The sequence below is a fragment of the Equus quagga genome, chromosome 5 (assembly GCF_021613505.1).
Source record: "Equus quagga isolate Etosha38 chromosome 5, UCLA_HA_Equagga_1.0, whole genome shotgun sequence".
Classification (NCBI taxonomy): Eukaryota; Metazoa; Chordata; class Mammalia; order Perissodactyla; family Equidae; genus Equus; species Equus quagga.
Genome location: NC_060271.1, coordinates 106,109,434 through 106,132,012, shown reverse-complemented (window position 1 = coordinate 106,132,012; position 22,579 = coordinate 106,109,434). Strand labels below are relative to the sequence as shown.

The following is a 22,579-nucleotide window of genomic DNA, read 5'->3' as shown; positions in this document are numbered from 1 at the left end:
AATGTGGGATTAACTTCCCCGAAATGTTGGGTCCGTAGAGGAATTAGTCCTATATATCTGATTTTTTTCCTTATGTGTAAAAGTATAAACTTCTTGCAAAATGGTCAATCTAGTCATCTCCTAGACTGCTCTCATCAATTGTTTATATACAGTTAATAGCTATTAATATGTAGTATGCTCATTTTACATATGTAATTAAATGAATAGGATTCCTTTTAAAATGGCTACTATTAGAGGATAAATATAGGAAACCCTTGTAATAATTCAGAATAAAAAATTATTTTTCAAGCTGATATAAAATTCCTATCCTTCCTTATCAAATATAGGCCACATAAAATAGATACAAAATTAAAGAAAGCAAGGAAATGGGCTTCTTTGTTCAAATATTTTCTAAAAACGTAAGTACACATCAACCAAAAAGAACTACTTATAAGGATACTGCTGTTTATTTTTTCCTTTTACTGCATCTGTTAGAGATGTGTCAGTTCTAGAAGGATCAAAAGATTTTGGAGCATAAGGCTGCATAGGTCTTAAGCAAAGTCTAAATTCTTATTGAAGGACCATATCTTTCCTGCTACAGAAAACTGATATGACTGGTTTCATACATATGGTCCCTTTTAAACGTCATATTTGATGATATGAAAAATATTATGCCAAAATGAAGACTAGAATATCGATAACACTTACTCTTTAAGGATCTTTGTTCTTATTAATTTTATCTTTTTTGAAAACTGGGTTCTCTAAAGAAGCCTAATTATTGAATTCTTCTGAAATTTCCTATTAGCTGCCATTAAACTCACCTACCATGACTCATAGGTATTAAGTAGTCTTTATCACTAACATATTAGGGGTGACAATAGTTGGAACCAAATATTAGAATGATCCTGGAGTAGGGGAAAAGTAAACACATAAATCATTCTTTTATGTCATCACTTCTGAATTACAGAAATCTCTTCCAGTATTTAATAAATCTGGTTTCCATCAAGGTTAGTTGACATTTCCCGAAGAAAACGGGCAGGGCTCGGTGCACTTGTGAATTAGGGAAGGGGAATGAAACTGCTAAAGCTCCAAAGGAAACGGAAGTAAAGTACTTGGAAGCCGAGGAAGAGGAGAGAGTTAAGTGTGAGAGTAGGGAGACACAGAGAGAGAAGAGTACAATTTCTCGCTGGTATGTCTTTGTATACTCTCACACCTTTCATTCCTCTTCTTATCCATTTTGGTTCCTCAAGCACAAGGGAGAAACTGCACTCTTTCTCATATTCCTCACGGTCAAATATTCTAATGGTAATGATCTTCCTGTGGGAACACAAGACAAAGGCAAAACAAATGGTTGGAGTCACACGCTCATGCTAGGTGTTCACCAAGCTGAATGTTACTGTGATGTTATGGAAGGAGAACTGGAAACACATGGACCTCCCAAAGTATGTAAAAGGGCATCTTGGGCACTCTTAGCTGCCCCTCTTTAAGTTTTCTTTGCTAATTTATCACTTGCACAAATTCTTCCTGCTTCAATGAGCAGTCAGGAGGTAAATCATATTAGGAAGAGAGATCAGAAAGTCGGCTTCATTTTGGCGAAGCAAGCATCAGCACCAACTTTCCCAGATACAGAGGCTTGATGAACTGCACTGAAAATTAATATCTCAGACCTATAATGTGCAGAGTGGCCAAAATTGGCTGATGGAAGTACAGACCGGGCCCACTGTGACCCCGGGTGAGATTTATGCCCTGTTACATAGGTGGAGGGATGTGTGTGCTGTAAGTCATGTTCTGAAGAGTGCAGGCATCCAGGGGTGGCGCAGGCCAGCAGAAGCTGTTGGGCTCAGCCCTGGAGCAGCTCCCCCACCTTTCTTCTCACTCATCTCCACCAGGCAGGGCTCTCCAATCTCAAGGAAGAAGGTCTTGTTTTTCTCATACTCCTCATCATCAATAACCTTGACTGATATTGTTTTGCTGAAACAGAGAAGAATAGAAATTGACGAACAAGGGGAAGCGGAAAGAAAAGAGAAGGAACATAGAGAAGAGGAAAGCAAGGTTAATGAGCTGTACTTCCAGACAAATGGCAACTGAGAAACTTCCGTACCATGAGCATCTTCTTCCAGAATGGGTGTGGGATAGGTCTGAAAGATTGGAGAGGTCACCCAATGCATAACTCCCCTTCCCAGGGCCACAGAATTATTTTAGGCAAAACACAGCACTCAGTACTAATACGTTTATCATCATGATGAGAAGGAAAAGCAGAAAAACATAGATCACAATAATAACAGAAATATATATTTATTTAGTAAGTGCCTTAACCGTAGGATTGTCTGAGCTGTGCCTTGGAATTCATTCCTTTAGAACAAATCAGAAAATGACATCAAAACATTAATAGAGGTTACCTCGATAAATAGGTTTGTGGGTCATTTTTTTTGGCCTTCATTCTGCTTTATTGTATTTCCAAACATGATATTTTTATCACAAAATTTTACTAAAATAATAAATGTGCAAGAGAATCACAAAATAGAAGTCTTTTATCTTAGCCCAACCAATATCCTAGAATTAGACTCTCATTCAGGTTAGTCAGATTTTCTACCTAGAGCACAAGGGGAAGTCACTCATGTTTTGCTTGTCTTTCTAAAGATGGAAGCTGAAAGCTCCCAAGAGCTGTTTTGAAAGGTGGGGAGTGGAGAGTCACGATGTTATAGTTATTTTCATCTCTCCCAAAGCCGAGTTTTAACTTTGACAAAATATACCATTTACACTACTTTTAAACTCCACTCATACACCAAGGCATTTTATTAAGAATTTTTCCTGTAATCCATCCTTAGCACCTCTTGCCTTGGTCCTCCGGTTGTGAGTAACTGACAGGCAGGTAGGACAAATGCAAATATTATGAAAATCTCAACTTCCCAGAAGCCTTGATGAGTCTGAAAATAAATCTAATGTTGCCTTCTAATTAATAAGGGCTTAATCACTTCATGTATTACAACTTAGAGCCTCCTAAACATTTGTCTGTCCTTGAAAATTTTTTTTTCAGTAACATTGGCCAAGAACATTTCCGACTTGTTTTTGAAACAATGAGTTTATATAGACACACAGTTATAATGTCATGGACCTTATTTAGTTTTGGTGGAATTTTCTAGTTCTTCTGGAAGGAAACTAGTTTATAATCTGTTTTTTAAAAACTTATTGATCGAATTCATCAAGTTTCATTTAGACCTCTGCATGCCAAAGAACATCAGTTTTATTTCATAGTTTGAAGGAGAATAAAGAAAGAAGTTGTTTTTAATTCTCTGAATTTTCCATCCCCTAATGCTAAATGCTTTAGTCTTGCTTTCTTGGGTTAGCATTGTAGAAGCAAGATCAGATGATGGCTTCTGGTCCTTTGTAGCCCCACAACCTACTTTCTGCTCCTCAGCTAAAGAACATCCTTGCATGATGCTCACAACCCAATTTCTCATTACTAGGGAGTTGGAGCTATTGACAATGCCTTTTCTATCTCAGCTCTGTCCTCAAAGACTGAAATACTGAGGCTGGATGAGAGCTGTAAATGACTAAAACAATAGTCTTTTTCCTAGAGTAGATATTTACAAAACTACCAACAGTGTGGCAAAGTTCAACTACATGTATACAGCGAATGGTTCTTGTCTAACTTCTAGAACTATTTTCTGGAATTCACCTATTTACTTAGCATATATTAAAAAAATCATCCTGCCCTGACTAAGCCAGAATATCTGATCATCCCTTAATATCCAAAAAACACAAAATATTAGAGAAAGCACAAGAAGACGTAAGAAATGATAATACATGTGCTTTTTATTTCAGGCATGAATTCGATGTTATAAGTGAGATTAGATTTACTCTACAAAAACCTGCCAAATGTCTATCCTCTTGGTCATCAAACTTCGGCCTTTGAGGTATTAATTTCCATCTTACTGCTTTGTAATCATAAACTATAGCTGTACATCTACACTAAAGCATTCAGCATCATAAGACCAAGTATGGGAAAGTGTTGACAGGCATTAGAAGGGCCACGCTACCATCTTCTGGACCTGATTACCCAACATGCATTATCAAGGCACTTCATGGTAAGGTACGTTAAACTGGATGTTACGTTGCAATGCTCTTGCTTATGTTACTTAGAAACATTTGACTTTATCTTTCTCCATCTTGCACTCCCAACCCATCCTGCATCTCATCAAGGATTTTATTAGATTGCAGAAATAGAGAAAGCACAGTGAAGATGGTCGGAGTAGCCTTGCTAATAAGGTGAGCGTTTGTTGAGGAAAGGCTACTAGTTTCATTCCCAAAGGGGAGCATGACCACTTATTTACAAATAAATAGAAGCAATCAAATAACATCTTCTTTCTTATCCTTGATGAACTTAATCCTTTATTGCTGCAACAGCTTTATTCTCTATACTTGGAGCAGCTGATGAGTGTCAGAAGTATAGGGCCCCACACAAACAGTTTGTATAATAAAATAAGCACTTAAAATTTATCATTACAGTATCACTATTAACTAGGATCATAATCCTTAGAAAACATTTCATTCTTTGATCATTGTGACACTGGAAAATCAAAGATGAAGAGAAAACAAACAGGAAGTGCCTGGCAAAGACACCTAAAATAGATGGGATTTGCATAATGGCGTATTATTTCAAAATCATTGATAATACAATCAATAGTGCCCCTGACAGGAGGAGCTATTCAGTCATACAATGATTTTGCTCCTCTTGCCCAGCAAAGCTATTAACAGAAAATTTGGTTATTAAAAGACATTTCAATCAATTTAAAGAGGCAGGATGAAGTCAATCCTTATGAATTAGCCTGTCTGAATCAAGAGAGGCAAAAATCAGAAGGCAGTGGCAATATTCACCTTTTGCTTCGGAACAGAACTATTTCTACCCCTGGCAGAGGTAGCGAAGGTGAAATTAACCCATCTAATTTTTAAAGGAACATATCCTTGGGATGTATTTTGCTTACTTGGCAAAGCCTAAAGCACAAAGGGACTGTCACCACTTCTTCCACCACTTCTTCTTCTGTTACACGAGATGAGGTTGATTTGGTGAAGACTCCAGTTACACTAGCCTAATAATCTGCAGAAGGATACCTCTGTTCCTCGCAGTTCTGCAGTGGAAATAGAATCCCAAGGACTCAAGGGACCTTAAAGGTGCTCCAGTGTGCCCCCATTGCCACACCAATCCCATATTCACAGGGCTTTTGCTCTGTCCCAAGGACTCCCACTCCCTGAGAACACAGATTCATGTTAGTGGTTCTTTTGTTCTATTTACCGGTGGGAAGCAATCAAATAGCTGTTGTTATTTCTTTAAATGGACAGGTTAACCAAAAACAAGACTGGAACAGTGGGGTAGACACAGTCTTTCATCCAGTGACAACTCTTGCACTGCTACTGCACTGATAAGGAACAAATAGAACAACTGATGTCTTGCAATTTTCAACTACCATAATTATTATGAAGAACGTAAGGAAAACTCCTCATTTGTTTTTTTTACATCTCTCTAAAGCTGAACAGTGTACTATAAAATTACGTTTTCTGGAAATGAGCAAAGCAGTTACAAATCTTATGATAACAGTAAGTAACTTTTCAATATGGCCAAAATTTTAATGAAAATACATTTTGGTTCAATTTCTAGAAAAAAAAAAGGCTTTGGGTAAGAAAGATCAATTTATTTAGTGGAAAAATATAGGTCATTCCTTCTGATTTTTGCAGTGTCTTTCCTTTGATGATACTAAGCCAACATCTATACTTCTCAGTATCTCTCATCTGACTGGTCTCAAAAGACCCAAGCGCATTCTAACAAGGAATTCTTATATCAGGTGGTGACTCAGGCAGACAACGAAAAGGAAAGACAGAGCTGGCTTTAATAGTGGGAGCTAAAAAAGAAAATCTCTTCAAAATATATTCCAGTCTCTCATCATTAAGCCAAAGTAGTAACACAGTTCCTTTTTCCAATTTCACCCTCAGTTTGTCCTTCTGTGGTTTCTTTGCCCTAAGACTGCCTTTGATGTTGGGTGAAGTGAGAAATAGACAAGTTGGAGGATTAAGAGAACAGATTTTCCTTTCTAAATCCTCGTGCAAAAGATTTCAGTGAGGATTTCACATATTTAGATACTGCAATGGCTTTTAGAATTTATTTTATTTTTTAAAAAGATTTAACCTCTCTTTAGGCATACTCAGAGGTCAATGGACTGATGGGCACTTTGCATTTCTTAATTCACTTATCTTCACAACAGCCCTAGAAGTAACTTCCACTACTCAGAATTTACAGAGGAGACAATGACTCAGAGAAGTTAAGTAACTTCCAAGGTCACAAAGTGAGATTCCTGTGACTGGCTCTAAAGACCAATATCATTCAATTATGTGACCCACAAGTTCTCTTATTCATTCAACTGTGCAGTATTTTTATGACCACTTTAAAGGATCTGGATCATTATTTTAAATTAATATAGAGGTTTATTGTTTTATCTTTTACATTAACAAAGACTGCCTATATGAACAATGACAGAATTTCAATTCTATTTTTAAAAGGAACGCAGAACATATTATATTTGATAATGGCTGTCTTAAAAAGTCAAATCCTTGAGGAGATAAAGGTCCTCTTAGGATTAAAGGAAAAGTGCCATGGACATTAGAGGCTCCCCAACTCTGAGGACTTTGAGGAACCCGGTCAGCAGCCTCCACCTCACAGGGGGCCTGGAGAACAGCAGAATCTCAGGGCCCACCCCACACCCACAAAATCAGGTCTGCATTTTAACAAGAACCCAGATGACAGCTATGCATGTTAAAGTTTGAGAGGCGCTCATCCAGAGAGGACAATGGGTTCTTTCATTAAGTTGGATAATAAATTAAGAGGCTGATGATAGTTTGGTTTGTGTTTTGGGACTGTCTGCATATTACAATCACATGTGGGGCTTTGAAAACTCTAGAGGCCTGGGCGAGACCCACTCCAGATCAGCGACATCAAACTCCGGTTGTGCAGCACCAGCATGAATAGTTTTTAAAAGTTTTTCAGGTGATTCTAATACGCAGCTGGAGCTAGGAACTGGCTAATGGAGAGCCAGAATGTAAGGCCTGATGTTTAAAAGAACATCTTAAATGGAGAATAGATAGAATTGTGAGGAAGTTGGAGTCAAAACCAAATTTTAGATTTAATTAGCAATCTAGGTTGAAACCCAGGAGAAACATTTTGCCTTGTCCTTCCCTGGTGTTCTTTTCTGGTTTATACAGAGAACTTAAAGTTGTTGCTTTCTCCTATTAGGCAATGCTGGTCTCTGACCTCGATAGCACAGGTGAGGAAAGGCCCTTAGCATTCAGGTGGCAGAGTGATTTCCTTCTAACAAAGTGATAAGAACTCTGGTGAGAGGTTTTTACACAACAGAAGGTCTATTTGGAGAGTAGAAGAATTAAGGGTTTCAATTGCCACAGAAGACAGTAATGCCTCATGTTCCCCCTGAGAGAGCTTCTGAAACCTGTCAGTGAAACGCCATGTCCTTGGAACTGGAAACCTTGCACGTGGAAGCCACCACACTCAGACTCAAGAAAGAAGTGACCCAGGACTGACCACAGATGATGCGAAAAGATTTGGCAACTTCTCTGACCACAGTGATGTGATCAGGCAAGGCAACTTTGAAATGTAACCCCCAGTATACCTGATCTTAAAAGCTTCAGGACAAACTCCTATTACTCAAAAAGACAAACCAACTTAAAAATGGGCAAAGGATCTGAATAGATGCTTATCCAAAGGTAAACAAATGGCCAATAAGTACATGGAAAGATGCTCAAGATCATCAGTAATCAGGAAATGCAAATCAAAACCACAATGAGATATCAATTGACATCTACTAGGACAGCTATAATCAAAAAGACAGATAATAACAAGTGTTGTGGAGAATGTAGAATTGAAGCTCTCTTACACTGCTGGTGAGAATGTAAAATGATGTAGCAGCTTTGGAAAAGTCTAGGAGTTTCTCAAAAGTTTAAAAATAAGAGTTACCATATGACCCAGTAATTCCACTTCTAGGTATATACCCAAGAGGTTTAAAAACATATGTCCACACAAAAACTTGTACATGAATGTTTATAGCAACATTACTCAGAATGGCCAAAAGTGGGAACAACCTAACTGTCCATCAACTGATGAGAGGATAAACAAAATGTGGTATATCCATACAATGAAATATTATTCAGCAATAAAAAGGAATGGAACTCTGATACATGCTACTGAAGAGTAGCACAATATGTCACCCCAAAATATGGCATTTTGTTATACTGATTATTTTGAGCTGCAGGCATTTGAAAAACAGCAAAACAGCAAATGCAGGGAGAGGCTTTCTCTGAGCTCCTCCTATCTGCATACAGACAGATCTCTGAAAAGGATCTCAATTGCATAGATCCCCTCCTGGGGAATTTCATCAACCAGGAAGACTGACTCTTCTCACAGGAGAGGAGACAAGAAGTTCACACCACACCCAGACAACCTTTGTCACAATCTGTCATATCTCCCATCTGTTCTTCCTAGGGCCCATTCGTCTTCCCTAACAATCATTTACTCTCCTCTAAGAGACTTACATCCCCCCTCCCCTTTCCCTAATAAGATGGTATTTAAGCCTACGTTTAAGCTGCCTCAGAGAATGACTCATTTTTCTCTGGATATCTCCCATGGACACATGAGGTAAACATTTTAACAAACTTCTGTTTGTTTTTCTCTTGTTAATCTGTCTTTTATTACATGGTCTCAGCCAAACTCTGACGGGCAGATGGAAAATTATTTTTCCTCTCCTACACTACGATATGGATGAACGTTGAAAACAAGGTGAAAGAAGCCAGTGACAAAAGACCACATATTGTACGATTCCATTTATATGAAAAGTCCAGAATAGGCAAATCCACAGAAACAGAAAATTAGTGGTTGCCTAGGGCTGGAGGTTGGGGAGTAAATAGGGAGTGCCTGCTAATGGGTAAGGGATTTCATTTTGGGGAGTTGAAAATGTTCTAAAATTGATTGTAGCGATGGTTGCACAATTCTGGGAATATACCAAAACCCATTGAATTGCATATTTTAAACGGATGATTTCTATGGTATATGAATTATATCTCAACAAAGCTGTTATTTAAAAAGATAAAGTTCAGGATAAATCATAGTCTAGAAAAGACTGTTTTCTTGGATCAGAAAATGTGAGAATTTTGGGGTTTTCAGTAAGGAGCTTCAAATTTTATTAGTACTGCCAAACAGAAAACTGGGCTGCTGCATACCATGAGACAATGAGAACCATTTGCATCAAAGCTAAGTGCCATCACTGTGTCTATCAGCTCCACTACTCTCCATCCATCCCTTTCCACAGGCTTCCCACAGAATGCTACCTGCCTCCTCCAGGATCAAGGGCTATTGATGTTGTGCTTTGACATGCTAAGCATTTCTGGTGGCTGTTACCTCAGGCCAGCTTCCTTGGCTGGTTTCTTTTCCCCAAAGCATAAAGTATGAAAATGTCAGAAGCAGCATTTCCTTCGTGGCATTTATTTTAAAAGGAAAGTATAATCTTAGGTTATGCCTGCTGCCCTTGCAAAGTCAACAGCTCTCTTCACATCACCTCGGGCATTATTCAGTGCCCTTGTTGGCATTGATTTCTCTACCTACAAGGAAAGATATGCTTGCTATGGGTTGCCTTCGTATCACTTGGTTTAAATTCCTGGCCCATTTTAAGTTTTTTTCCTTCGATTTGGGTCCCTTGGAGATTTGGAGTTAGGGAAACAAAGGGGCAGTCAGAGAAGACCCAGGCATATATTCTCCTCATTTTCCATAAGTGACCCAAATCAACTCCCCCATCTAATTAACATTCCAAATAGAATAAGAACGGATTGCTATTCATATGATTTCTAATAATATTTTTACGTTTTTAGATTATTGGTAAAAATATTTGCTCAAAGTCCCATGCTAAGGTGGTCACGGAACAGAGACTAGATCATGCCTTAAATGTATCATTTCCTTTGTTGAAATGTCAAGAGCTCCAAACTGGGACTCAAATATCCGGGTTCATATCGTGACTCAGCACTTTCTCGGTGAGGTATTTGGGCCAATTCTGGCATCTTTAGAAACATCAATGTTATCATCTATCAAATGGGGATGATAAAACTCACTTCACAGCAATTGTGATGTTCACAGTGTTGTGATGGTCAAATGATGGGTGACATCATTCATCAACTGTGGATTAATAAAACTGAAGAGGTTGTTGCAAAAATCAAATAACATAATGCATGCGAAATCATTTTGCAAAGGACTATAAAATGTCAGGAACAGTTGTTATTATTAGTAGAAAAGCAGTGGTTTACTTTGTGGTTCTTAATTGCCCTTTTACCCAGTGGCCAAAATTGGCAGTTGGCAGATAGTGGTGGTGGGGGGACGGGAGGGGGGTCAGGTCACAAAATACCGGATGAAGTAATGGGCAGTATCCTCAAATTCACTCCCATATGTAGCTTGGGATCACATCCCATATAATGGGGTATCCAAGTCAGAATCCTAAACTCAAAGAAGCCAAGGGCACAAGAGCTACTGTTTAGCTTCCCAGCCTGGTTCTGCCAGGTCCCCCCTCACCACATTAGCTGGATACACAAGAGGGGACTGAAGTGAGACTTTTCCTGGAGCTACTGCTGTGAAGCAGAGCCTGACAAACAGGGATGGTGCTATTTTGTAATTTAAATAGACTCCAAAGATGAGAGTTGCTAAAGCAGCTAAACAAAGTAATTCTCTAGGAGCCCTTGTCATCCACACAGTGCTTTCTCTGCATTATCAAGTGGTAACTGAAATCACTGCTTCAAACAGGGCAAGGGGCAGGGACAGCTGAAATCTCGGGGGAACCAGGGGAGTTTCACAGAGCAAGTGAGGGTTTTCCAACACAACCTTGCCCTATCTTATTTTTCTCTGCTTACTTTTGAAACTGAATGGCAATCAATTCATTTTTTTTCAAACGCAAAATAGGAACAAATGTAATTCTTTTTTGGTCTCTCTCCTTCCAGCAATCAAATTGTTAGCCTTAGTCTCAAAAAAAAAAAAAAACCAATGAGCTCTCTTCCTGTCCATAGAAGAAATGCTGGTTGACCACTTAAAAGAGATACTGCAGGGATCCTAGAGTTATTGTTCCCATAAATAATATGCTGGGAATTCTAGTATCCCCCAGGTTCTGTGCTATTCTCGCAGGCTATGCAAAAACCTCATGAGTAAAGTTTACTAAGAGAAAATGATATGGATGTATTAAAAAGTGACCATAATTTTGTGATATATAAAATGTATACCTTACCCCTGCCTCCCTCCTCTGCAGTCAATAAACTTCAGTCTTCGGGAGGGTAAAGTAATTAGAATCTTGGGTTTGTTACCTAAATGTGCATGCTGAGACAATTTGTCAGTTCAGTGTAAAATAAAGTGGATCAAGCATTGATTGAAAGACATCAAAGATTGTCTTTCAAAGATTCAATCAACAATCAGAAAGATTTGCTGAAAGACATCAAAATAGATCTTGGTCTAGAGGTTTTTCATTGTTTCATAATACTGGCTTTGTGCAAATTCCCTGAGACGCACTTTTAACAAAATGATAGAGGATTCTCATCTTAAAACTGATTCCTTAACCTGTTAGACTACATATTTATCTATGATCTGAGATCTTCACTGTACTTCTGGAGGGGAGTGGGAAAGGTCCAGATTCTCTAGTAAAAGTTGTTTTAACAAATGCTCCAAAGTTGAGGATAATGCTAAGTACTTTGTGGCATTGAGAATCTTTTCTACAAACTGAACACATAAACATCTTTGGTTTAGTTTTAGAAACATTTATCAGTTCTCTATTTGCCCCTGCTCTTTATAAGAATTTGGAATTAACTGAAATTGATGCTACTGAATTTCAAAGAAACTGTTGGTTTCCCACCCTTCTCAAAAGCTGTCTTCATCTTGAAAACTTTAAACATTCCTGGGGTGTCATTAGACTCTTTCCAGCGATTATTTCTACCTTTGGTCCTTCCTCCTTTGTCAAGATTCTTTCTTCAAAGTAGAGTTTCCCCGGAAAACAATGGAAAGATTTCACTCCTAGAATGTTACAGGACAGCAGCTAGAATATGCTGAAAGCAGCTCTGTCAGAAGGAGGCCAGCTTTAAAAACAGAACATCAGGAAGTAAAGCCAGGCTTTCTTAAGTTTTTCTATTCTTATTCTCTTTCACTTTTCTTTCCTTTCTTCCCTCCCTTTCTCCAGAGCCACAAAATATACAATGGCAAATCAATCCTTCTCTGTAGGCATTCATACAAAACACTCAAAAAGTCACGATACCAGATATTTTCTTGAGCATAGCTAAAATAGATTAATAATTAGTGAATGGATGCTGATTTTTAAATTTCACCCTTCTGTTCCATGTCTAATACTTTATTGTTATTTTACATTAGATTAAGCAATCAATCCTTATGTCTTCATATATATATTCTATAAATATGTTTGGATTTTAGATTTGCATTTCACAATGGAGGCCTATGGTTTACAAGAATAAATAAATAAGTAATCATATCTATTGACTACTTCCGCAGGCAGGGGGTTTAAGGTTGGAAAGGCAGGTTGGGCTCAGGTTTATCTTAAAGGTGTCATGTGAAAAGCTCTCGGGGAAGTCAATTAAGCTACCTGACAATTTATTTCCATAAACAACATAATTATTAAGGCTAATCAGATCTCCGTGCCCATGGCTCTAAGTGCTTCCACAGAAACCACTGGTGGCATAAAGTGACCCACTAAAATGTTTTCTTAGGAAGGGGACTCAGGTTGCAGAATTCTCGCTCTACCATTTACTACCTGCACCTGTGTGAATTACTTGCTCTTTCTAAGGCTGGGGCTCCTGCTCTGTGAATTCCTTATAATAATGCTATTTATCTCATCGGATTGCTGTGAGCAGTAATCGTGATAATACAGATAAAATGCTCAACACAGAGTCTGGCTCATATTAAGTACTAAATAAATATTAGCTATTTCTATTATGACCACGAGCAATATTGTGTCCTGTAAGAACTGGGACTCTTGGGAGTGAACTGCCTGTAACTCATGCAAATGAATGAATCTAAGCCTTAGTTTCCTCATCTGTAAAAAGGGAATAATTTTATATCTGCATCATGAGGTTGTTGAGGGGATTACATGGGAAAACAGAACAGGACCTGGCACACAGTAAGTTCTTGATAAGCGATGGTTATGATGATGATTATTATTGCAGAGTGACTCTGAGGTAAAGTATGTCAGTAAGGCTCATTTACTGAGATCAAGGGGTAGGTTAACAGAAATGGATAATACAGGTGTTTTTGAAAATCAGATTTTCAGTGTCGATCTCTGGCTTTTGCCTCCCCTGATAACCTAGACAAAGCTAGACTGGATTCTGAACACACTCTGTCCCGGTGTATGTGAAGCATCATAAGGTGGGAGGGTGGACACTCGTTTGTATTAGCAACTTTGTATTTCATGGGTTCTTTTTCATGAAATACAACTAAAATAATATGAATTGCTTTCAGATAACTTGTGTTCTTTTTCTTAAAGTGTTTTTCTTGCTTTATTAAAGTAATACTTGTTCATTGTTGACAATTTGACACACGCAGAAATGAAGAAAAAGAAAGAAAAATTACCCATAAGCCTGCCACTAGAGATCACCATTCAACATTTTTAAATGTTTGCTTTTACCTTTTAGAACATACGATTGCATCATTTGGACCATATTATACGTGTATGTATGTGTGCATGTGTGTGTGTGTATAAATAAAATTTGGTGGTGTGATTTTTCACTTAACATTATATTTTAAACATTCCCCATGATGTAAGAAAATTTTTTAAAAACTCTCCTTTAAAATGGCAGAAGATGTTCCATGAAATGTCTTTATGATAATATAATTAACTATATCTTTATGGATGGATTGTGGGCCATTTTTTTTCTCTCTACTGTCCCTATCTAAATAGACTGATCTGTAACTTATGTGGGGAGATAAATGAAACAAAATATTATGAACTTCTGGTGTTTTTCTATAGATGAGCTACTTGGGATCTGAGTTCTTAGAGGTGAATGTTTATTTTCTCTACGAAACTCTTCGCATGCTTGGGCCCCACCCCAGACTCCTAATTTCGGTGGTAGCCTTCCTCTTCTCCTTCTTCGATTGGTGTTTATCGAAGTTCTTGTCTGAATTCTGCCCAATGGAAAATTTATATGTCGATTCTTCAAAGAAGAAATTCTCTCCTTGGTCATTACTAACCTTTGGCTAGTTTTGCTGGAAAATTTTTCAGGAATCATCTGCCAATGTTGTTTCCCTAGAAGGCCATTCTGGCTACCTCGCTAAGCTTCTCTTGATTCTGCAACAAATAATTCCTCATGCTAAATCACTCGAAAATACCAATGATTAGTGCCCTGCTGCTTACTAATCACTCATTCCCATGTTTGTCATCAAGATAGCATTAGTCATTTTCCATTCAAATCCAGCCCTTGCCTTCCCAAACACTCCACTCTCCAGTCTAGAAGCACAGTCTCTCAACCCTCCGTCATAGAAATTTCCCTGTTCACCTCTCATTATACAGATGAGCAAACTGAGATTCACCGAAATTAGCCACATCCTCAAAGACAGTGGATGCCAGAATCAGGATTAAAACTCATCTCCAAACTGTAAATCCACATTTGGTATTTGTTTACGCTGCCATTTTCCTAGTGTTTTTCTTCTCTGGTGCTGTTGAAATCCAACTCACCACTCTTCAAAGAAAACCTTTCCTTTCCCCCTCTCTTTTTAATTAAGTAAAGACTGATGCTAATAACAGAAGGAAATGAATGATTTTCTTTGGTAACTCATTGCTTTTTCATCATTGTCCATCATGCTGATGGATGCTTTACAAATTAAGTGGACCATACAATGGAAACATGGACTTCCTTTGGTAAGGATGGCTGTATAGAATCATGACCTGGTGAGTCTCTGACCTGGAAAGAATCTATGACCTCTACAGAAACACTGAATGAAGAATAAATAAAAACAAAACCATAGTCTTATTAGTATCCCCATGTCTTCTGGACATCACATTTAGCAGTTGTCTGTCTTTGCATTTTTCTCTTCTTCTTTCCTTCTTTGACTAGAGTCCTGGTGCACCCCTCTCAACCGCTAGATGAAGAACCTGATGATCTGTCTGCACTGAGGTGGGAATGGTCAATAATTGTGTGTAATTTTTTCCACTTAGAAAATATGCTTCCAATTTTAAAGAGATTCCATTTTCTCAATTCAAAGGGAGTAATTAGGGAAAGAATTGGCTTTGCAGCAACGTGGCAAGCCTGTAAGCGCTCTCGGTAGTGTGCCTATATATGATAAAAACATTTCCTGAGGGTCTAATCACAAACAGATAAAACTGATATAAATTATGAATCAAAAATTCTTATCAGCAAAATATCAAGGGGCTCAATATGCCCCCTTTCTGCTGCTGCTTTCCACTCTCTGCAAAACACAATGATCGCTGACTGTGGACTCTCCCTGGACTTTCCAGTGCCGCGCTTAGATGTATGTTTACATCTTTTCCAGGGATTCCACTTGGTTTAAAACTGCAGCAAACAGTCATCATTTTGGAGGTCATATTCTTAACGGAGGGCACCTAAGGCACTCTATAGGTAATCATCACAAGAGAAAATTAGCAAGAAGGCAATTTAGCTTCTTATTGATACCAGCAATTTAAAGCTAAAATCAAAATGAACCAAAACCAGAATGGAGTTTATTGGATTTGAATTGAAAATGTTTTGCTTTTTTTCTCTTTTATGTTTCTTGTTTGTAATGGAAGTTTTCCCCAGTCAGACTTTATAGAACCAGAGCAGGTTTATAGAATGCAAGTAATGACATTGTTTAACAAAATTGAACCACTAGACCAAACACAGTGAGAAAGTACTTGGTGAGCAATTCTTGGATTAATTACAGGGCTTCTGATGAGCTGCATTTAAAGTGCACATTGATTGTAGGGGATAATCTGTAAGTAGGCTTACAAAATTTTTTTTTTTTATTTTTTAATTTGGTATGGATCATATGTGGTTCACAGTTAGTGCTCAAAAAGCAAATCCTCACCATTACTTCAGCTTTTGACCCAGATGTAATCTTCTTACGGGGAAAGGTTATTGTTTTTAGGATTTGTGCTATTTTACAAATTCTCTAGACGTCTGCACTTTTGTTCAGAAAATCATGTAGGTAGAGGGGCCATATGAAATCTAGATTTGCATTTGCAATACAGATTTATGGCTGTTAGCTGTAAATAGAGTTATAAATATGCATAAATATGTAAGTATATTTATATAAATATGATAGCTTTCAGCATGACCTTGGACAAGTCACTTTCTCTCTCCAAATTTCAATTCTATCAAAGGTAAAATGAGAACTCCACAGGGTTGACATGAAAAACAAATGAAATTATGCATATGAAAGACCTTTAAGCATTTTCCAATGTAAGGTCCTTTTATTATTATTATCTAACTTAATCTTCTCATTTTGCAACTGAGCAAACTTACATCTCTTGATTCCAAGAATCTTTCCAATAAAATTTTCTCACCTCCACTCTAAAATATGTATAGTGTATTAATCTTAATATTCCAATATTCATTTTTGAAAATAAGAGTTTACTCTGTGAACAGAAAGGCAAGAACATCTGACAGCTATCCACCATCTCCTTTCAGAGTTATATTTTATGTTTACATAACTAAAATTTAGAAATTACAGTGGCAGATACAACTGACTGCTAGAACATGAACTAATATTTTATTAAACATTTATTAAGATACTGTCCTATTGGATTTTAACACTTCTATTAACTTTGATCATGTAGAATCAGATTTAATTATATTGATTCCAATACATGGTCCATTTAATAAAATGGAGAAACAAGGGAAAAATAAGAATGAACCTCAAGGACAGATCTAAGTATCCTGAATAAATCCTACTAATTCAGTAGAAATAAGAATTTTTCAGTTCTTTGTGGTATTCAGACCAGAAAACTCTTACAAGGTTATCTACGGATTTCCCCCTCTATATGAACTTGCTGTCTTGGTGTAACATACATAGGTCCTGAATACCTTTTCTACTGAGTTATCTTTGTATTTCTAGAATAATTAAAATCCTCTTTATAGTTTTAACTAAATTTCTTTCAGGAATTCAGGCTTCCGGTTATAGACATTCAAAGATTAGTGAGACTGGTGGTAGAATTGAAGAGAATCCACAAAAACACAGTTCTAGGTCTGCAGAGCCTAGAAAGTCTTTTGGCAAAGCCATCTGTACCCAACAGTACCCATGTCACCAAGGACCAGGACACCACTAGGTATTTTGTGTGCATTCCCCATGACAATGAGCACAGTGCCGACACACGGTATTTGCTTAATCGACATTTGTGATTGACACGGCTATTCTCACTGTCACAAATTTGTACTTGAGTTTGTGTTGATCCATCAAGATCTCTTAGATTTCTCAGTAAAAAGCAGCTCATATATTTTTTAGATGAAAAGATAGGCTTCTTAGTGTAGATTTGGCGATGAAAGTGAGAAAAAGGAGCAATGTGTAGTGATCCAAGCTCATGACTTGGACCTCATCAGGAAAGGCCAAATGAACTTATCAGGCACACTTCAGATTCCTACAGCATGATATTTTGTCCAGACTTTCCACAAACCTTTACTGAGTATCCAACTATGTGTCAGGACCATGTTAGGTGTCAGGGATAAAAAGAGGAATATGAATTCACAGCTTAGAGGTGTGACATGCATGTAAACCAAAGATCACACACCTCATGTAAACCAGAGATTACATACCTCCATGTGTGCTGACTATAAGTATGGGCTCTGTGCTGTGGGCTCAGAGAGTGGGGAAGTTCACAAATGGCAGGAATAATTGGGCACGGTCTTGAAGAAAAAGTAAAATTTTGCCAGGCAGAAATGTATTTAAGGCTCAAAGACAAAAAAGGAAAAAATACTTGGTGCAAATATCGGAGAAAAGAAATGGCATGACGTGAAAAAGTGTCAAGTTCTGTCTCGGTTGTGTTTATGGTGTGAATGTATGTGGTAGAGGGTTAAGGAGAGATGAGTCAAGGAGAGGAGCTTGGGATCAAGGGAAATGCTAAGTCATGTGGGCACAATTTTGTAATCAAAAGCCAGTGGGCCTTTTTGATTATGGATGGCCATGATCGATTTTGACCTTCAGGACAATCAATACAACTCTGGGATAAAGCTTGTTTGTAGAAGAATAGAAACAAAGTGAAGGAGAGGACCAGGGAAGCAGCCATGGAGAAAATGCTGTCTCCTGGACTGGCAGAGCCGAAGTCCCTGCCAGAATATTCAGCCAGGTTCCCCTCCCGCAGCATATTTTGAGAAAGCATTTGGCCCCCAGCCTCCAGTCTAGAACTACCAAAGCTGAAGAAATAGAGAGAAATTGCTTTATTGCCTTAATTTCTTTTCTGCAACTTTTCCTTCGTGTAAACATATCTGTGGGTTAGAGAAAACAAATCGAAATTCCATGAAACACTCTCTCGGAGCTCCTCCTTTTGTCTGCAACGATTAACTTTTTGTAGCAAGATGGAGGTAGTAAAATACAAATTCTGCTGGAGAAAACATCATCAGATTGTAAAACTGACCTGATTTTCATGAACAGAACATCTAATTATCTACCATCAATTCAGATCTGAGCACATTATTTCATTTTATTTTTATCACCTGTGAGTGGTTTCGGCAAGCTTTATGAGAAAATGATATCTAGATATTTACATTAAGTTTTTAAATGAAAATATCAAAAACTGAAGTCTCAGGTTAATGAATTATAAGGAAAGTTGCTATCACATTACATTATCTTATACAGTATTGGCAGGGTTGGCGAGAGAATGATGTAATGAAATGGTAATTTACAGGTTGGGATGTGGGAAAGGGTAAAAAGGATATCATTCCTGATACAGTGAGCAGTCACTAAGAAAAGTGATCGTTAGGTTACTCAGCAGGCAATGTGTGTGTGGGTTTGTGGGAGTGTGTGTGCGCGCACATGCCCACATGCTCAGAGAGAGAGATGGAGAAAAATAGAGAGTGAGAGAGAGCGCATAGAAAGAATAAAGTGTCTTGAGGTCTATGACAAGAAATAGTAATTTACTATGGGAGGCAGCTGAGATCTAAACAGATTGAAGCCATAAATAAAATGACGCCAGCTCCTTTGTTCTTCTTTGTGTTAGGCAGATGGGAGCAGTGAGAAGTTGAAGGAAAAGAGATGACAAGGGTTCAGCAGTTGGTGTTATGTCCGAGGGCCAGGCCTGATTCATCACAGTGGGATGAAACAGACTAGAAGATGAGACTGGAGCTCGACCTGCTCGCTGTACTAGAGTTGGGGACTGGATATCAGAGAGGCTGTACAAAGTCACCAAAGGTGGAGAGGAGGAGGTCCATTCCAAAGAAGTGAAACACAACACCCAGAAAGTAAGGAAATATACAGTAGATAGAAGCCACAGTAAACCACTGGGTGGGATGGACAAGAAAGCAGGGAGCTGAGCGACGTGGAATTGAGGATAAAGCATGCCAAGAGCATAAAGGGCTGCATACAGTATCAGGCAGCAGAACACTGTCTTCACCTGGGAGAGGGACCAATTCTCCAGGGAAACTGATCACAGGAAGCACATGCCTTCATTTAGGATGCACTGATGTCCTGAAATCAAGACAGGAAAGCAGAACCCGGATAGGAAACCTAACCTGATTTTCAGATAGATTTCAGAAATCTAGCAGTTTATGGCTTTTTTCCTGAGTGCCTGGAAGAATATCTAGGATGCACAGCAATTCCACAGTGTTTCGTAAATGACAGACCAGACTATTAGAACTGGAGAACAGGTCAGAATCTGATGATTAACAAGCTTATTGTGATACTAAGGCCCAGAGGGCCTGGCCACTGCTTCTGAAATCCCTCCTACTTAAGGTCAGGGTCGGATGGGGCTGCAAAAGCTGTCTGGGGTTGTGGAGAACCAGAAGAAAGAGATAAAGCTGAGAAAGAATTTGGAGAAAAAATTGCAGCCACCACAATGCTTTTTCCTTGCACTCTTACAACCTGCTTCCTCCCAAATCTCTTCTGTATGGTTATATCTTTCTTTATGATTATCTATAACCATTAGATATTTGAGTGAATGGTGTTTCCAACGGTCTAAGTATGGGAGACAGTTAACATAATAATATGGGAGGTTAAGGAATTTTGTAGGGAGAAGATAAACTCTGGTGTAGATATATTTAATCCAAGCCACGATGGGAAATGGCTTATAGAATGTAGAGAATATGGGTCTACAGTGAAGATGACATGTCTAGATGAGAGGTCTTTGTATATTTGTCATGCATATTGAGATGGAAATTGGAGCCATTCATGTGAGCTGACAGACTGTCCTCCAAAGGAGTGACCTTAGAAGAAAAAGCCAAGGAATGTGGAACGCAATACTGCAATATCTCCGGTAACAGTACAAAAAAGCAGGGAGAGAGAGAGAAGAAAGAGAAGGAGAAAAAAGAGGGAGGAAGAGGAGGAGGAGGAGGAAGGGAGGAAGGGAATGTAGGGGAGAGAGGGGGAAAGAGAGAGACAGAGAGACAGAAAGACATTGAGAGAGACATACACACACCAAGGCAGTAGTTATGGGAAGGCTGCAGGGTCATAGTTTGGGCCAAGAGGAGACTATTGGAAATAAAGCCAAAGAGCTGATTTATTTAGTGATTTCTAAGAGGGATAAGGACAGATTTTGAGATAGTAATGTTGGTGGTGGTGCACTCAAAGAGTTTTAACACAAAAGAGGAATTGAATGAGATGGCATATTGTAGAGGCAGTTATGGTGAAGGGTGACTTTCCACAGGAAGTGTCTGGAGAAAATTTAAGCATGGATTAAAACTTTAGAAATGGATTCCTAGTGAAAACCAGACTCATGACATCTTGAGAAATCAGATTCTGAACTTCTGAGGTCCTGGTTTATGGAAGGAACACAATATTAGACCAGTGGGTCCTCAGATCCAGCTGACTGCCAGAATTTCCTGCAAAGCTTTAAAAACAAACATATCCATTCCTTGTCCTTACCATAGAATCAGAACCTCTGGATGTGTAGGTGAAGGGTGAGCAGGGGGAATCTATAGCATTAAAAAGCTTCCCTAATAATTCCAAGGCAATGATCCATCAATTACTATTAGGAAAATATTTTACTAGACCTGCTCATATCCCCAGGTCAAGAGGCTCAACAACAACTATCATTAAGAGAGGAGCCATCTTTCATATCTCTCTCACTTCCCACATTTAAACAGCTCACAAAATTTATTCTTTTCCATAACTCTTCCTTATATTGACCAGGTATCATATCGCCTACTGTTCAGGGTAAAAGAAAAAGGTGGTTCTTTATGGCCTTTGTGGATTCTGCCCACTGTAATGTAATAGGTAAATGTTCCATCAAGTTTATACTCAGTACATTGATTAGTGGTAAAAATCCATTTATTATCTCATAGAATTACTAAGTCTGTAAAGCATTCTGTAAAGGGGATATTCTTTATGGTAGATAGATTTGTTCTGCAGCCTGTATAACTGTCCATTAGAAGATCTCATGGAAATGCTACTGTACATATCACATACATCAGTGGCTGCAAGTCAAATGCAGTCTGGCATTTATTGCCGTGGGATTGGACCAGGTTTATCTGGAGCTACTCCATGCAAAGTCACTCGCCCCCAGTTCCCATTTGGGGGCCAGAGGAAATCATTTTCAGTGCATTGCAATAGTGATATCCTACCTGACTAATTTAGCATTTACTGAGGGATCCACTTTCCATGCACACAGGTAGCTGTGCTATTTTCTCTGGGCCCAGAAATTATTGACAGAAGTGACAGCTGGCACCTTGGGATGGAGCTATAATTTTATAGTGCAGTGTCTAAGGCTGGAAATGGAACTAGTAAACCACAAATGCCAATGACATCATAAAGAAAAATGTTTCCTAGGAAGTACTTGCCAGTTTCAGAGCAATCAATTATCCTCTAACCTGCACACTGACTTTTATGAATAAAACAGCCCAGGAAATGCATTTAATTAAGCAGTTACGATAAAATGAGGTGCTTTTCCCTTTAGCAAGAGACCTCTCTTTCATACACTCCTCTGCCTTGTGCCTTCACTCTCTGGTGAGTATGTTCTTGGTTTCACTTCCATTTCCCAAACTCTTTCATAAACAAGGACTGTCAACAAATATTGAGTGTTCTTAGAATGGGAGAGAACTGAGTATTCAGAGTGAAACTGAACTCTTTCCTGTTGGAAATTTTCTTGTCTTGCTACATCTTTTGGAACCAAGAGAGTGGTGTTATCTCTGAGGTTCAAGATTGGATCTATTGCCAAAGTTCCAGGAGAGAACGACTGCCCAGAATGCTCCTTGGGATGCCGTTTTCTTTGGAGAGGAAGCAGTGCCTCTTGCCTGCATCTTCAGTTCTCGCAGCTGCCTAGGGTGCCAAACTGAACATAGTTCAGAAGGACCCCCCGTGAGTGCCCGTCAGAAGCGGCCAGTTGGGGAGCAGCAGAGGACCACCAGAGTTAGGTCAGCTCCAAACTTCTGAAATGATGAA

The 22,579-nt window shown here is 38.6% G+C and overlaps 1 protein-coding gene across 11 annotated transcripts in view; it reads right to left on the bottom strand.

The window, feature by feature from the left end:
* The window catches only part of SLC8A1 (solute carrier family 8 member A1), a 372,033-nt gene that overhangs the window by 63,063 nt on the left and 286,391 nt on the right, over positions 1 to 22,579 (bottom strand). For 7 of the 11 annotated variants that reach the window (XM_046661705.1, XM_046661706.1, XM_046661707.1 and 4 more), the window contains exon 3: positions 1,844 to 1,950. In XM_046661705.1, coding sequence (XP_046517661.1) covers positions 1,844 to 1,950 — 107 coding nt within the window. Of the gene's footprint in view, positions 1 to 1,192; positions 1,297 to 1,843; positions 1,951 to 22,579 lie in introns of all 11 variants that reach the window. The other 4 variants (XM_046661714.1, XM_046661717.1, XM_046661711.1 and 1 more) reach the window with 1 other exon arrangement.